We start from the raw sequence: 17,177 nt of genomic DNA on the forward strand, positions 1-17,177 counted from the left end.
TTGCGGGCACATCTCCAGTAGGGGGTGTGTAAGAGGCAGCTGATCAATGATTCTCTCTCATCGATGTTTCTAACTCTCTATCCCTCTCTCTTCTCTCTGTAAAAAAAAAATCAATAAAATATATTAAAAATAAATAAATAAAAATAAAAGGTAAACTTTTTTACATGTTTTTACCACAATTTAAAAAAAAAGAGAGAAGTGGCTTGATCCTCAGTGGAGGGCTTGCAGGAGGCAGCCGGTCAATGGTTCTCTCTTATCATTGATGTTTCTACCTCTCTATCCCTCTCCCTTCCTCTCTGATATCAATACAAAAATATATATATATTTTAAAGAGAAGCAATAGCTGTATGTCACAACCAACTCAAGACTGCACTGCTGGTGCCTGTTCCAAAGCTGCTGGAATTTAAGTCTGAAAAGTATGTGCCATGAGAAAGCTGCCAGGCTGCCTAGAATTCCAAATCCTAGGCTTTAGTCAACGATACTGACCTATTTTTTTTAAAAAAATATATATAGTCTTATTGATTTCAGAGAGGAAGGGAAAGGAAGAAACAGAAACATCAATGATGAGAATCATTAATCTGCTGCCTCCTGCATGCACTGGGGGTGGAGCACACAATCTGGGCATGTACCCTGACCAGAACCGTGACTTCCTGGTTCATAGGTCCATACACGCCAGCTGGGCTGACCTCCTATTTTTAGTGTATGGAGAACAAAGTTACTTTGACTCACTTAGTAGGATACTGGTAAGTTTCCTCTTTGTCCTCACTGAACTGAAAAGAGAACTTGCATTTTGGTATCCATCTGTGCCCATTGCCAAGCCAAGGTTTCATTATCACCCTGTCTTCAGCCTACCCCAAGGGAAGCTCTCTCTGCAGCAGGCTGTTGCAAAGGAAATTTTCACAGCAGTTGGCATTTCCAACCAATTATTCCCATTCCTCAGATCAAAGTCTGTTTTTCAGACACACCTAAGCAGATGTCTGTCCTTATTCAGAAAGTATATTAATGGAATCAAATTTTATTTATTTATTTTAATATTTTTATTGATTTAAGACAGAGGGAGAGGGAGAGAGAGATAAACATCAATAATGAGAATCACGGATTGGCTGCCTCCTGCACATCCCACACTGGGGCCCGAGTCCGCAACCTGGGCATGGGCCCCTGACCCGGAATCGAACCTGGGACCCTTCAGTCCGCAGGCCTAAACTCTATGCACTGAGCCAAACCAGCTAGGTCGGAGTCAGTGTTTTAAAGGAAGAGAAAAGCTTGTGCAATGGATGGCCTCAGATGAAATGAACACAGATCTTTTTCCTCCAGAGTTGTCCAGGAATAAGAAAGCAGCGCCTGTAGGGCACATTTAGTATTTCAAGGATTAGCCACAGCCTTTATCTTCTGCCCTTTCAGTTTATCTGTAAATGATACTATGATTTACTCAGAGGAGCCCCGCCTCACAGCGCCCAAGGCCTCAAGCCAAGGCATGCCCTAATAAGGGGATGCTGAAGGCCCCATCCCTCCCGCAGAGACCACCTGGCCTAAGCGGGGTGGGTGGGGTGCAGAGGCTTTAGGGTAGACCCCACGGGCAAGGATTAGAGTCAGACGTGGGCTCCGGCTCCCCTGCTGCCACTCACTATCTGTGCGACTTGGACCAGTGGCTCCTCTCTCCAGGACTGAGTTCCCGTCCCTGAAAGGCAGCTCGTTCATTCCAACCCTCTCTGCTCCCCCGGGATGAAGCGGCGCCCCGCCCCTTGGAAAAAGCAAACCCCCGCACACAAAACTGCGGCTGCAGCCCTTAGTCCCCACGCACGCAGCGCTTGGCCGGGGGGCAGACAGCGCGCGTACGTGACCTCCCCACTCGCGCCGTCTGCCCCTCTGCCATCCGGTCCCGGCGCGGAGGGAGGGGAGCAGGGGCGGGGCCCAGAGGGCCGGGGCGGACTCCGATTGGCCGAGACGTGAAGGGGCGTGGCCGAGGGCGGCGCGGGCCGCGGGGCGGAGCTGGAGGCCGCGGGATTCGCGGCTGCTCGCCGTGCACCTGAGAGCCGACGCCCGGCTCTTCGAACCTGGGCTTGTCACCGTCCCTGTCGCCATGAGCCGCTTCAAGGTGTCCAAGTTCCGGCATACGGAGGCCCGGCCGCCCCGCCGTGAGGTGAGCCCGGCCCGCAGACCCCGCACCCCCTTCCCCTTCCCCGCCTCAAATCCCCTTCCCCTTCGGATCCCTCTCCGGGATCCCCGTCTGTCCCGAGGCGCCCCCTGCAGGCCCGGGACCGGCGTCCGGGCCGCCCCGTCGCCACCCGGCAGGCGGTGTCCGCGGCTCCCGAGACGCCCTCCGGCCGCTCGGTGAGACCCGCGGCCGGTCGGCCCGCCTGCCTGGCCCCGGGGCCCCCGAGGTGGCATAGTCCACCCGGCCTGTCCGAGGCCTGAAGTCCGCAAGGCTGCCTGCCTCCTCGGCTTCCGGTCGGCCTCCCGGGGAGCCGCGGCTCGGCTGCTTCTGCCGCCAGCTCCTCCTCCCTGACGTCCCAGTCTCTCCTGCCTGGGGCTGGGGTGTGGGAGATGCCCCTTGCAGCCCTGGCCCGGACGAGTCTGACTGTGTCCGATGGACGCGGGGAGCCGCACCTCTCCTTCGGGTTTCCGCCGGCGCTTCCTCCTCTCGGGGTGATGCTGCCAGGGGCTGGATCGGGCCTCGAGAAGCTCGAGGGGGTGGAGCCCAGAGGTCCCGGGCGCCTTCTCAGGCCCCTGCAGGGCAGCGGGCCTCACGAGGAGTGTGCTTCAGAGATGATGCCACCCCTGGTTTGCTGCTGCTCATGTTATTTGGAAGGCCTGGCAGTGTGGTTCAATAGGTGGGCCTAGGAACTGACCCTATCTAGAGACCCTTTTAGGGGCCAACGCACATCAGGGCAGCTGGGTGGGGGCAGAAGCCTGTTTTTCACCTTCTGACAGTATTTCCCCTGCATCGTCTGCCATGCACTGTGCGCAGCTGCTGGAACAGTGAATAGGACAGCACTTTCCTTCCTGTGTTGCGTACAGCCTCACGAGGGAGACAGCCAGCAAGCAGATCAGGCTTACATACAAGGGTATTGCAAGTTTTAATAAATGCCCTGCACCATCAGGGCAGGTTGCAGAGACGGAGGTGGACAGTGAGGTGGGGGTTAATCTCACCAAGGGTGATCAGGGGGGCTGCTGGAGGAAGCTGAGGCTAGAAGGGTGGGAAGCAGCCAGTCAGAGGGAGAGTGGGGTGGAAGTGTGCCTGGTGGAGGAACGGAAGTGCGCCATGGTGGATGGAAGGCGGTAACGGGGAAGCAAGTTGCTCAATGAGTCCAGAACGATCTTGCAGAATCCGAAGGCCACAGGAAGAAGTTGGCTTTTCTTCTGAGTGCAGTGGGGAGATGGGGTGGGGGTTGGGGAGAGATGCTCAGATTTGCATTGAGCACATCCCTCTGAGTGCAGTAAGTACTGCTTGAGGGTCCCTGGGGCTTGTTGCCAGGTGGTCCTCCTTCCAGCAAGGTAAACAGACAGGCATGGAAACAGATTATGGAGGAAATTTAAAAACAGTTTATAGTAGGGAAATGGGAGAACAGGTGATCTGTTCCTGTTTTCAAAAGTATTTCCTGTCACTGTATTTGTACTGTAAACATGAATCAGGAGGGAAAAAGAACGCAAAATGATATTTTATCAGGGGCTGGTGAACGTTGAAAATGAAGCGTGTGGTGGAGGTGGTTTCCGGGACACTGTGGGTGGGTAATTGGGGAAATGTGGGCGCTAGATTGTTGGGTGGCAAGAAGGAGTGTTGAATGATGCTTTGATACCAACAGAGAAAACAAGTGGACCTCGCCGATCTGAGTTTCAGAAAAAGTGCTCCTGTGCTCCTTCAGGCGTGGGGGTGTTAGCATTATTGCCTCTTGGCGGGTGTCATTCCCTGCCTGTGGGGTTTCCTGGAAAGGCCTTGCTTTTACCCTTCCCTGGGCGTGGGTGTTTTCTCCTGGCGTTTGGAGAAGACTCCGGACCCCGGTGGAAGTCTTCAGCAATACAGTTGAAGTTGAGACTGTTTTCTGTCTAGGTGCTCACTTCTCTGTCCTCTGTTTCTCTCTATTCCTCTTAACAGAAACAGCACTCAAACATGAGTGAACACTGCCCAGTTAGCCCCTTGACTTCATTCAGCCCGAGTTTCCTTTTGACAGCCTCCTCTCCCTTATCAGAGAGCTGATTTAATAAGCAAATCTGGCTCCTTTATGACTTAGATTATCATTTCAAGAACATTTTGCATTATCTAAGGGACTATGTGAATGGGGACAGAGTTTGACCCAAAGGAGTGCATCGCTAATGGTGCAGCTCTGAGGTTCCCTGAATCACGCCTCAGCCCTTGTTTTAGGCAGTTGTGGAGCCCTGGCCTTCAGGGTTCTTATTCTTTATTTCCAGGCCTGGATCACTGACCTTCGAGCAGGAACTACCCCATCTTGTGGGAACCATATCAAATCCAGCTGCAGCTTGATCGCCTTCAACTCCGACCGTACAGGTAGGGAGGTGGACATGGGTGTGGAGATTCAGACGTTGTCACGCAAATAGGATGGGCAGAAGGGCAGACTCATTGCAGGCTGGAGGTTTGGAGGGGTCTCACAGAGTTCAGAAGTTAGCACTATGCAGGGCCTTAGATCCCTGCAAACTGGTCAACATGCAGTAATTAGATGGGTTTTGGCGAGAATGTATGTGTATACTTTGTATAAACAGTGTTGGCTGTGGTCTTCAAGAGCATGGTCCGGAGGGTGGGGACGGGGCTGTTGCCTTTGTTTCTGAGTTGTCTCCATATGCTCCCCACTCCTTGTCTGGGAGCCTAGGATGGTTAGGATCAATAGGAATAGCAAGATTTATAAAACTCCTTGCATTAGTTGGGACTCTTTTGGTTGCCAGTGATAATTTCAAACTGAATTATTAATTTTTAAAATATATTTATTGATTGATTTCAGAGAGGAAGGGAGAGGGAGAGAATGAGAAACATCAATGATGAGAGAGAATCATTGATTGGCTGCCTTCAGCACATCCCCCACTGGGGATGGAGCCTGCAACCCAGGCATGTGCCCTTGGCTGGAATTGAACCTGGGACCCTTCAGTTGACAGGCCAGCGCTCTATCCACTGAGCCAAACTAGCTAGGGCACAAACTGAATTCTTAAGCAAGAATGATATCCTTGCCCTAACCGGTTTGGCTCAGTGAATAGAGCGACAGCTTGCGGACTGAAAGGTCCCAGGTTCAATTCCAGTCAAGGGCATGTACCTTGGTTGTGGGCACATCCCCAGTGGGGGTGTGCAGGAGGCAGCTGATCGATGTATCCCTCTCCCTTCCTCTCTGTAAAAAAATCAATAAAATATATATTTTTAAAAAATGATATCATTTTGACTTGTATATCTAAGAAGTCCAGGGGCTTCAGGCAGAGCTGTATCCAGGGCTCATGCATGTTATGAGTCCTGGTTTCTTTCTTGCCCTCAGCTCTGACGCCCTTGGGTAAAGGCTTCTATCTTAGGTAAAGCTGGGAAAACTGGCAGCTGCTGGCACCTTACTCTTATGATCCCCAGTGCCAGAAAGAGTCTCTTTCCCAGTGTCTTCTATATCTCCAGTTTTATGGAAGGTTCTTGTGTGGGGCAAGGACCTAATCCTGGGCCAATTCCTATGTCTAGAGGGATGGGATCTTACAATTGGTGGAGGCTCTAGGAAGGTCCAAGGCTGAGCTTTTAGATCTTGTGTATCCTGGGAGTCCTAGGCTGGGAGGTAGATGGTCCCCATCTGTCTGGAAGTCAGAGCAACTGTGTTTATTTGGCAGGTGTGCTGGGCATTGTGCCTCTGGACGGCCAGGGAGAGAACAAGAGACACGTGACCCACCTGGGCTGCCATTCTGGTGAGTGGGGGCTGGATCCAGGAAGTCTGGAACTTGCTCCTTCTTCTCTGGGGCCAGGGATTCATACTCACCTGGTCTCACAGGCCTGTGACTTTTCAGGACCCTCCTGTTGTTTTCACTGTTCTTTCTGACAGGTGGGGTCCAGATTAGAAGGCTACATCCTGGTAGAGAATTGGGGCCTGGCAGAGAGGAGGAAGGCTGGGTACTCCATGTGGTCAAGCTGGGAGGAAGGGGGTGTGCACCAACCTGCACCAGACTCCCTGATGCTGGCTTCCTGTTACTGCAGAGGACTCAGCTCCATGTGGTTCTTAGTCCCCTGTCCTTTCCTGGAGCTTAGGAGATCACCCTCACCACCAGGCCTCCTCCCTAGCCAGACTCCTCAGTGCTCTCCAAGGAAAGTGTGGGCTGGGCTGCAGGGCAAGAGAGAAATTGTCACAAAGACTTCTGGGGGCTCCAAACAATCTGCCTGGCAATCTGCCCACTTTCAGGAAAGAGTTTGCTCTCCTAGGATGGCCCCCAGCTGTCTCCTTTCTCCCTGTTCAGCTTTGGCAGCTGTGGGCCAGTCTTGGCCTGCATTCCTGGCTGGCTGTTGGATGGCCTTAGGTGAGAGAAGGGGGTAACCTTTGGTTCCTGTTGTGGATGTGCAGCTCAATGGAGGCATCATGATGATGATGATGGCAGTTATTAAAATAACAGTAATGAAGACTGATGGAACCCTCTCTATGTCCTTTCCCCCCATTTTTTCATCGAATCCTTCTTTAAAGCTTTTTACAACTTTATCAAGATATCATTTACACATCATTAATGTTACCTGTTTTAAATGAAGAGTTTGATAACTTTTATTAATGTTACAGGCTTGTGTACACCACCATCCAGTTTTAGACATTTCCCCAGAAGATTCCTCCTGCCCCTTTGTGCTTAATCCGTTTCCATCTCAGGCATTGCAGCCTCAGGCAACTGTTGTACTTTCTGCCTCTGCAGCTGGGGTCTGCAAGCTACTGGTGTGGCCAAATCTGGCCTGCTGCCTGTCTTTGTAAACTGTTGTTTTGGAACACTGCCAGGCCTCTTCATCGATGGCCACTCTGTAGTCACTTTCTCTCAACAACTGCAGCGTTGAGCAGAGACCATATGGCCCTAAAAGCCTGAAACATTTACTACCTCACCCTTTCCAGAAAATGTTTGCCAGCCTCTGCTCTATAGACTGGCCTTTTCTGAGCATTTCACATAAATGGAAAATACCGTGCATGGTCTTTTGAGTCTGTCCTCTTTCACTTAGCATAATGCTTTGCAATCCACCTGTGTTGCAGCATATAGAAGAAGTCTGCTTTCTCATCTGCTCTCATATCTTTTTCAAGTATATTTAAAAATAACCCACTTTTCAGCTAGGAAAACTGAGGCTCAGGTTAGGACCTTGCCAATGTTGATATTGCTGCTGGCAGAGCCAGGTCTATCTGACCTTGTGCTCTTAGGCACCCTATTGCTTGCTTCTAGATATATATTTTTTTAAATCAATCTTTATTGTTCATATTATTACAAAGGTTTCTCATTTCTTCCCCCCTCCACCAGGTTCCCACTCCACCCTCCACCCCCTCCCCATCCCCCATTGTCCTCATCCATAGGTGCAATTTATGTTCAGTCTCTTCCTCCCTCCCTTTCCCCGACAGTAAATCCCTTTTCAGATAGTAAATCAGTTACTTAGCATTTTCTCATATCAATAATACCTCCACATGCCCAATGATACATTTCACACAAAAGCCATTTCCAAATAGGTCAACCAGCCTCATCCAGGCCCCACCCAAGGCACTTACAGATCAACACCCCAGCCCTATACTAACTCAACACATCCAGATCTAAGCCTTCATCACTTGATTCAGCAGACCCTCAAGTTCCCACAAAAGTTTCCAGCCATGTCTGAGGGGCAGCCGTGGGGCAGGGGCAGGCTGCTTCTAGATATTTTTTATTCACGGGAGAGTTGCTGCAAATCGGTGGAGTTTGTGAGATGGTGAGTGCCGTGACTTGGGGATCCCAAATAGAAGCTGGACCAGGTTTCTGTTGGCAGGTTGTAGCCTCATTGTAGCTCCAATTATTCGAGCCTCTCTTTGCAGAGCAACCTTGCTGGGAAGCTGCAGTGAGAATAGTGAGCTCCAGCTCTCTCAGAACCTGCCTTTAAGGCTCCAGTGCCAGTGGTGGTGAGACTGTGGTGGGCTGGGCTCTGGCTACCGCCCTGTCTTCAGGATGCCCAGACTTTGGGGCGCCTTCTATGTTGTGTCTCAGGGCCAAGTGACCCTTTAGCCCAGCTTCCCAGGGGAGCAGAGGGCAGGGAGTCATCTAGAGGGCCTTTCTGCATGTCTGGGGTGTGGGGTGGGCCAGGGATGTGCCCCAGTTTGGGAAAGACAGTGTGATAATGTGCTGAGTCTGTAGGTTCTGAAGCTGGACAGCCTGGCCTGACTCTCAGCTTTGGCCTTTCATAGCTATGTAGCTCTAGACAAGTTACTTAACCACTCTGTCCCTGTGTCCTTGTCCTCCACTTGGGTGATGATGCCACAGTGCCATCCTGGTGGGTCACCGAGGATTTGGTGAGATAAATGCACATGAAGAACTCAGGCTTCTCAGATCGGCCACACTACTACCTCTTATTCCCTCACTGTGCCAGACTACCTGCATTGGCTGCTGCTCCGGCCTTGTGCCCTGCCCTGTGCAGTTCGGAGCCCACAGGGTGGGGCAGCAGGGGTTTGTGGCCAGGAGTCCAGGCTGAGGCTGTCCCAAGGTGTACCTGTCCTCATACTCCCCTTTTTCTTCCTTATCTCTGGCCAGAAGGAAAATGTAATGCTTGGCCTGTGGAGAGCATGCAGTAGGGTGGCCACTCTGCTTTTTGCTGTGGTGATACAGGCCTGGCTGTCCTGCTTACATTCCCCTCAACACCAAGCTCTGGCCTCATCTCCGCTGCCCCCTCTCCCCACCCTCATTTCCCTTCTGGGCTCTGGTTCACTCTGTGCACCCCAACCCCCGCCTGCCAGAGCTGGACAGTTCAGGTTCTTTGGTTTCAAAGAACAGAAGAACTTGCTTAAGACAAAAATTAATTTATGGGGAAATTCCTGGGAAGCTTCCAGAGCCAAAGGATCGGCTAGATGTTCAGGTGTTGGAGGGTCCTGGCATGGAAGCTGCCAGCTCCCTCTGAGCTGGTGACCCCCCATCTAGTCCCTAAAGCATCCTGTTGCTAGGCCTTCCTATTCCAGGTTTAACTCCTAAGAGAGAAGCTGGCTGCTGGTGCACAGATCAGGTGCACTCCCACGTTGGGACCGGTCGGCCCTAGCTTTGTGGGGAGTAACAGGGTAGAGAATGCCTAGGTCAGGCATGTGACAACAACCACCTTCCTCCCCCTCCCCCTACTGCCTTCTCCAAGACTCACCATGCATCTCACTGAAGGCTTTCTTATCTCTGATCTGTGCATCACCCCTGTGGGCAGAACTTGCTCCTTGTTGCATCTGCACAGATGTATGTCTCCTTGAGGAGGTGCTGAGGGACAGTCGGACTGAGTGGTTTGTGAATTCCTTGTGATTGCAGTGGGGCCAGAACTGTGTTCATTCACGTAATTCTTGCCAAACCTTGTGCTAGGCTCTGGGCTTTAGGTAACTTCAGGTTTCTAGTAATCCAAGGAGTTTTTTTGTTGTTGTTTTTTACAGAAATACCTTTTCTTCCATTTTTTAAATATGTTTTTATTGATTTTAGAGAGAAAGGGAGAGGAGAAGAAAAAGAGAAACATCAATGTGAGAGAGAAACATCCACCTGTTGCCTCCTTTAGGCACCCTGATTGGGGGTTGAATGTGAAACCTGAATATGAGCCCTGACCGGGAATCAAACCAATGATCTTTTGGTACACGGAACGACACTCAACCAACGGAGCCGCATCAGGGAGGAGCGCTTTTCCCATTGCCCTGCTGACCTCTCCCTGCCAGGGCTTTGGCCACCCTGGGTCTACAGGGCTCGCGGGGATATGTGTTGCAGGCAGGCCTATTGGCAGTTGCCCATAGTTTGCAGAGGTGCTCTCCTTCTGGGACTTTGAGCCTGCTTCCATGTGTGCATGTGCAGAGATGTCACCTCTGAAGCCCTGGGCTTTGATCCCAGGCCTTGGGCTGGAAGCAGGATGTTCTGGTGGGTTCTAGTTGGGCCTGAGTCAGCCATTTCTTTCCTGCAGACCTGGTCACGGACTTGGACTTCTCTCCCTTTGATGACTTTCTCCTGGCTACCAGCTCAGCAGATAGGACGGTGAGTGGAACCATTGGAAGAGCTGCTCAATGCCTCACCCACTTCTATTTGGGGCCTTCTGAGCCCCCTGAGCCTCTGGGGCCCTGCTCCTTCCTAGTCCAACCCCTCCCACTATCCCTCAGCTCCTCCACAGATTTGCAGGGCTAGGCCAGCCCAGACTTTCTTAGTTCCTTAACCCACACCAACTCCCACATACTCCTGTGCCCTTGCCGGAGCCTTGCCTGTGATGTGCTGGCTTGCTGCTTGACTGCCTAAGGACATCAGGGCTGGGGGAGTGTGGGAGGCTCAGTAGAGATGGATCAGAACCCTGATTTCCCTGCTCCCATTTCCCCCCAGCCTTCAACCACACTGTGACCCTGAGCCAGATCTCCCTCCTTTTCCCAACACAGACACACAGCCTCATGCCCAAGCATGACGCCTGGAGTTGGGAGCAGTGAGGACCTTCCCTCTCCCGGACTCACAGGCTTACTCTTTCCCCCAGATGAAACTATGGAGACTGCCAGCCTCTGGCCAGGCGCTGCCCTCGGGACCTGGGCTGGTGCTGGGCCCTGAGGACACCCGGGTAGAGGTGCTGCAGTTCCACCCCACTGTGGATGGCGTCCTGGTGAGCGCGGCCGGCACAGCCGTGAAGGTCTGGGATGTGGCTAAGCAGCAGCCCCGAACAGGTATGGGCCCCACTGGCCACGTCACTGTCTGGGAGCCCCCTCTGGAAAACGTTCTGTTTCTGTTTATGTGTGTGATATCATGAGTTGTAAAGTAAGTATATAAAAAAAAATCACTTGTACGTAGTATAAAACCAAGTCTTAAGAACACCCCACCATCTCTATTTCTCATAGCACATGTTTTAATTACAGCTGTTTTTTCTACTTTTTCCTCCACACGTCTGAATAACTTTTTTATACTATTCTTTCTTTTTTTTTTTTTTTTAATATATTTTATTGATTTCTTACAGAGAGGAAGGGAGAGAGATAGAGAGCTAGAAACGTCGATGAGAGAGAAACATCGACCAGCTGCCTCTTGCACATCCCCTACCGGGGATGTGCCCGCAACTGATGTACATGTCCTTGACCGGAATCGAACCTGGGACCTTTCAGTTCGCAGACCGACGCTCTACCACTCTACCAGTATTCGGCTATACTGTTATTTCTTGAGTTACGTTATTTCAGTTTTGAAAACAAACTATTGACTTCTACCCATGAGATGATTTTCTCTCTTACAGTCCCAGCCCATCCCTGCCTCGCCATGTTTTTCTTCCTCTCATCTTCCTAATATAGATTGACCTAGTCTGTATAGGCTGCTATAACAAAATCCCATGGACTGGGTGGTTTATAAACAATAGAAATTTATTTCTCACAGTTCTAGAGGCTGGGAGTCCAAGATCAAGATGCCAGCCGATTTAGTGTCTGACGAGAACCTGCTTCCTGATTCATAGTCAGCCATCTTATTTCCTGTGTCTTCACATGGTGGAAGAGGGGAGGGAGCTCTCTTTTATAAAAGTACTAATCCTATTCATGGATGCTTACCCCCCTCATGAGCTAATCACCTCCCAAAGGCTCCCACCTCCAAATTCCATCACAGTGGGGGTTAGGTTTCAACATGTGAAATGTGTGTGTGTTTGGGCCGGGGTGCGGGGAGGTTAACACAGACATCCAGAGCATGCTTAGATGATAACAACTTTGAGCCAGACACCTCAGTTTTCGACTGGTTATGACCTTGCAGTATGAACCTCAGCTGAGCCCAAGTGGTAGTGTCACTGAGTCCGTTTTGCAGAGTCCCTTTTTAGGGGAAAGGCACAAGGCTCAGCTCTGGCCAGGTAGATCAGTTAGTTAGAATGTCATCCACATACACCAAAGTTTCGAGTTTAATCCCGTTCAGGGCACATACAAGCATCAGTCAATGAATGTATAAATAAGTGGAACAACAAATTGATATTTCTCTTCCTCCCTTCCTCTCTAAAAATCAATAAATTAAACACATACAAACACATTCAGAGAGTTGAAGGACAAACTGCCGCCCCAGGGCTGTGCAGCGTCCAGGGTACACCAAGCTCACAGTGGGGCTGAGGCCAAGGGCCATTGGTAGCATAACTAGGAGTCTCAGGGTTCCCCTCCTGACAGCATCAGTCAGTGCCCACCATGGAGGCCTCTTGTGCCACAAGGAATGGAAAGTACAAGGTGCAGAGCTTACCCCCAAAGGGTTCCTGGCACAGTTGAAGAGACCAGCCTGACCCTTGAAGCAGAGGTGAAGGTCACTAGGCAGATGTCATTAGGGAGTCACCCCACCTGTAACTATCATCTCAAGCCCTTATCATGTGCCCAGCACTGTGCCGAGAGTTTAATTATTCCTCAGCACAACACAGCAGTTCCATGGGGGTGGGGAGCAGGGAACCTTGGAAGGTTTCAGGGTAGGAGCATGGCCTGACAATGGTAGGGCTGAGGAAGGAGCCCTTGGATATAGTACAGAGTATCTGAAAGGAGTTATTGCCCTTGTTCCGGAAGGGACTCTGGCAGCTGTTGCCTTTGCCCCAGAGAGTTAACTGCAACTAGGCCCACCTGCTTCCCTGTGTTCTATTGCCCAGGGCAGGATGTGGGACCCTAACCTTGGCTGCTTCTTTGCAGAGCTGGCAGCCCACGGGGACCTGGTGCAGGGTGCTGTCTGGAGCCGAGATGGAGCCCTGCTGAGCACAACATGCAAGGTAGGCAGGTGGGTGGTGAGGCTCAAGTAAGTGCCTGTGGGGGGCGTGAGGCATGCCCTGCTCCTCTCAGGGCCATGGTGTCATGGAGCACACGTTCTAGGCTGTATTTGTCAGGCTGGCTGGTATTTATGGGGCAGAAGGCATATGAGCCCCTCCCCCACCTCAGCAGGCCTCTCACCTCCGGCTCACATCTGCATCTGCAAATACCTATCCCACCTTGGTACCAGGGCCTGAGGTCCCTATTAGATGAGGGCCCAAGTAAAGCCCCACTCTGGCCCTGCTGGGCTCTGGTTTGTGCCATTTGGCTCCTATCACCAACTTCAAGCAGCCTCACCTGCCTGCCTATCTGCTTTGTCCAGTCTTTTAGGACAGGGGTCTTCAAACTACGGCCCGCGGGCCACATGTGGCCTGCAGAGGAGTCTGATCCTGCCAGCCAGGTTTTTTGGGCAGTGAGCGCAGCCGAGGTGTTACAGTAGGGATTAGTAGTTCATATAGTCCGCCCTCCAGCTCTCTGAGGGATCGTGATCTGGCCCCCACTTTAAAAAGTTTGAGGACCCCTGTTTTAGGAGAATTCAGACTCAGGATGCTGTGTCAACCTTCATACCCAGTATGCAGACCTCATAGTCCTCGCTGACACCAGGCCCCGTGCTTGCCCAGTCCTGTGGAGGTGGGGGCAGCCAATGGAAATCAGAAAGATCTGTAATAATAAAAGTGTAACTTGCTAATTAGACCAGATTCTTTCCGGATGACCTTCTAGACGAAGCAGGGGCTGCGAGGGCCGAGGTGGCCTCTGTGGCTGTGGGGGCTGAGGCAGCCATGTTGGCAGTGGGGGGCTGGGCCCCTTGCATGAATTTTATGCATCGAGCCTCTAGTTAAACAATAACTGATCTGTGAATTGGGATCTGAGAGAGAGACATGAAGTGCTCTAAGTTGGTCAGAGGAGCCGGGAAGGTTTGGCCATAGACAGTGGACTTGGGTACAGGCTCTGAAGGAAGGGTTAATGACATGGGACATAGAGAGATTCTGGGAACTGCAGGGTTGGGTGCAGGGGTCAGGGCAGGGCTGTGTGCAGAGAGCAGAGTTGAGTGCACAAGGGTTGTGCTTGTTATTGTAGAAACAACCAGAAAACACTGAGTGATTAAAACCAGAAGAGGGGTAGCCTATCGTGTGAAGTGAGCAGATTTGCATTTTGAAAGCTCCCCAGCTGCCTTGTGGACAGAGCATTGCAGGGGCCCCTATGCAAAAGTAAAAGTGCTACAGCTTCTGGGGGAGGAAAGGAGTGTCCTCAGCCAGGGCTGGAACAGAGGGGCAGACTTGGGGATGAGAGCCATGGGTTGGTGGGGGGCTGGATGTGAGGAGTGGGGGGTTATGAGTCTGGCTTCTGGTATTAGCTGTAGGCATGTTGGGGGTTATGAGGCTGGCTTCTGGGTATTGGCTGCAGGCCTGTTGGGTTTGAGTTATCTGGGACATTCAAATAGAGATATCATTTTAGTCCATGGACTAGGGCTCTGGGCAGCAAGCTGAGTTGAAGATAGAAAGGTGGGCATGCCGAAACCAGTTTGGCTCTGGATAGAGCGTCGGTCTGCAGACTGAAAGGTCCCAGGTTCGATTCTGGTCAAGGGCATGTACATCGGTTGCAGGCACATCCCCAGTAGGGGGTGTGCAGGAGGCAGCTGGTCGATGTCTCTCTCTCATAGATGTTTCTAGCTCTCTTATCTCTTTCCTTTCCCTTCCTCTCTGTAAAAATTCAATAAAATATATTTTTAAAAAAAGAGAGAGAGAGAGGTGGGCACTATTTGTGTTTATGTGGTAGAGTCTGTAAAGAGGTGAAGGACACTCGTTGCATTTGGGGACATGGATGACCTTCAGGACCTTTTGGAGTATTTTGTGGCCTGAAGCCATATGTGAAGAATGGGGGGTGGAGGCAAGGAAAAGCCTGCAAGGGCTCTTATGGGAAATGTGGCAGGGATAGGGAATGAGAGACAGGAGCTAGTTGGAAGGGGGTATGTGGGTAAAGACGCCTCTGAAGGAGAAAATGTGTCTGCATACTTAGTGGAATCTATTTCCATCTCTATTTTTTTCCCAGCTTCTTAGAGGCCCAATTTACTAGTCTTTTAAACATTTTTAAAAATGGAATTTATTTGTGTGGTACCCTACCTAATAAATGAGTAATATGCAAATTAACCATCACTCTGCTCCACAATCCACGCCCACCAGCCAATCTGAGCAAGTATGCAAATAAACCCAACCAAGATGGCTATTGCCACAGAGAGCAGGAGGGAGGTGTTTCTCCGACAACGGAGGAAGCCAAGCTTTCCACCTGACCTTGCCGGCCTAAGCCTCCACTCAAGGCTACAAAGTTTCAATTATAGAAGGTAAACAAATCCAAACAGAAACGGCTGCCACCACCACTGAGCAAGCAGGAGGCTTGGTTCCACTCCAGGCTACAAAATTTCAATTGTAGAAAGTTAATATATCCCAGATACAAGGGCCTCTGCTTGGGTTGCTGGGGGGCGTGGCCGGCCTGCAAACCACCACAGACCCCTCGATCAGGCTGCCCCATGCTCCAAGGGAACCCCCACGCTGATCCAGGACACCCTTCAGGGCAAACCAGCTGGCCCCCACTCATGCACCAGGCCTCTATCCTATCTAATAAAAGAGTAATATGCAGATTGACTATCACTCCAACACACAATATGGCTGCCCCCATGTGGCCAAAGATCCTGCCCCTATGTGGACACAAGATGGCCAGCAGGGGAGGGCAGTTGGGGACCAGGCCTGCAAGGGAGGGTAGTTGAGAGGGACCAGCTTATAAGGGAGGGCAGTTGGGGGCAATCAACCCTGCAGGGGAGGGCAGTTATGGGTAACCAGGCCGGCAGAGGAGAGAAGTTGGGGGCAAACAGGCTGTCAGGTGAGCAGTTAGACATCAATCAGGCTGGCATGGAAGTGGTTAGGGGGTGATTAGGCTGGCAGGCAGAAGCAGTCAGGGGCAATCAGGAAGGCAGGAAAGCGAGCAGTTGGGAGCCAGCAGTCCTGGATTGTGAGAGGATGTCCGACTGCCCGTTTAGGCCCGATCCTGGGCCTAAACGGGCAGTCAGACATCACTTGAGGGGTCCCAGATTGGAGAGGGTGCAGGCTGGGCTGAGGGACAAATCCCTCCCTCTGCCCCCATGCACAAATTTCGTGCTCCGGGCCTCTAGTCTATATATAAAGGCCTAACTGACCATCTGACCAGTAGGTATGATTTGCATTGACCACCAGGAGGCAGATGCTCAACGCAGGAGCTGCTGAGCTGCAGTGACTTGGCAGCTGCGGTTCTCAGGTGACACACCTGGAGTCCGAGAGGAGGGAGCCAGGAGAACTGCCCTCTCCCAATCCGGGACCCCTTAGGGGATGTTGGAGAGCTGGTTCTGGCCCACTTCCCACAGGCTAGGCATAGGGACCCTACCAGTGCACAAATCCATGCACTGGGCCTCTAGTTGGTTAATAAAATTACTTAGGTTTCAGGTGTACAATTCTGTAATATATTATCCATGTATTGTGTATTCACCACCCCAAGTCACATCTCCTTCCATCACCCTTTATCCCCACTTTATCTTCGTCAACCTCCCCCCAGTCCCTTTTCCCTCTGGTAATTACCATGCTGTTGTCTATGTCTATGAGGTTGTTTCTTTTTGGTTTTTTGATTGCTTAATCCCTTCACCCTTTTCACCCAAACCCCTCCCCTCTGACATCTGTCAGTTCTCTGTATTTCTGAGTCTGTTTCTGTTTTGTTTGTTAGTTTATTTTATTCATTAGATTCCACATGTAAGTATATCATATGGTGCTTGTCTTTCTCTGACTGGCTTATTTTACTTACCTATTTCCTAGTCTTTATTAACTTTTCCTCTCATTTGGTTCTTTAAGCAATCAACAGGTTCCAGACATTGGCCTGAGCCTTGGGTGTCAGGAGGTAAATAATACTGGGCTGCTGGCCCCTAAGAAGCTGCTGCTCGAGGACAAGGTGGTCATGTGGCGGCCAATGCTCAGGCTAACGGCTGGTGAGCATGACTTCCAAAGGGACAGTGAGGACAAGGCTGGTCCTTAGGTCTGAGTTCTCACTGAGGAAAAGACAGGCATCTCAGGCAGGGGAACCGACCCGTCAGAGTCCTGCATTTAGGCTGTGAACTCCGCCTCCAATGAGAAACCCTCTCTGCCCTGTGTTTCCTTGTCACGTGTGAGAGAAATAAGCACAGAGAATGAAAGAGAAGAAGGGAGAGGGAAGGAGGGAGGGAAGGAGGAAGCTGGAAGATGCTTCCCATCAAAGCCTCCCCCCTCTCAGCACCATCTCCCTGCTGGT

General features: G+C 51.3%; 1 protein-coding gene across 1 annotated transcript in view; it reads left to right on the forward strand.

Annotated features, from left to right (window-relative positions):
• Window positions 1-1,964: 1,964 nt before the first annotated feature.
• Window positions 1,965-17,177, forward strand: part of LOC311621851 (coronin-7) — a 64,521-nt gene continuing 49,308 nt past the window's right edge. Inside the window, exons 1-6 of the mRNA XM_084882278.1 lie at window positions 1,965-2,140; window positions 4,408-4,504; window positions 5,803-5,877; window positions 10,073-10,143; window positions 10,625-10,808; window positions 12,762-12,838. Of these exons, the coding sequence (XP_084738404.1) occupies window positions 2,081-2,140; window positions 4,408-4,504; window positions 5,803-5,877; window positions 10,073-10,143; window positions 10,625-10,808; window positions 12,762-12,838 (564 nt within the window). The 5' untranslated portion in view covers window positions 1,965-2,080. The remainder of the gene's footprint in view (window positions 2,141-4,407; window positions 4,505-5,802; window positions 5,878-10,072; window positions 10,144-10,624; window positions 10,809-12,761; window positions 12,839-17,177) is intronic.

Source organism: Pipistrellus hanaki (assembly GCF_964339955.1).
Source record: "Pipistrellus hanaki genome assembly, chromosome: 4".
Lineage (NCBI taxonomy): Eukaryota > Metazoa > Chordata > Mammalia > Chiroptera > Vespertilionidae > Pipistrellus > Pipistrellus hanaki.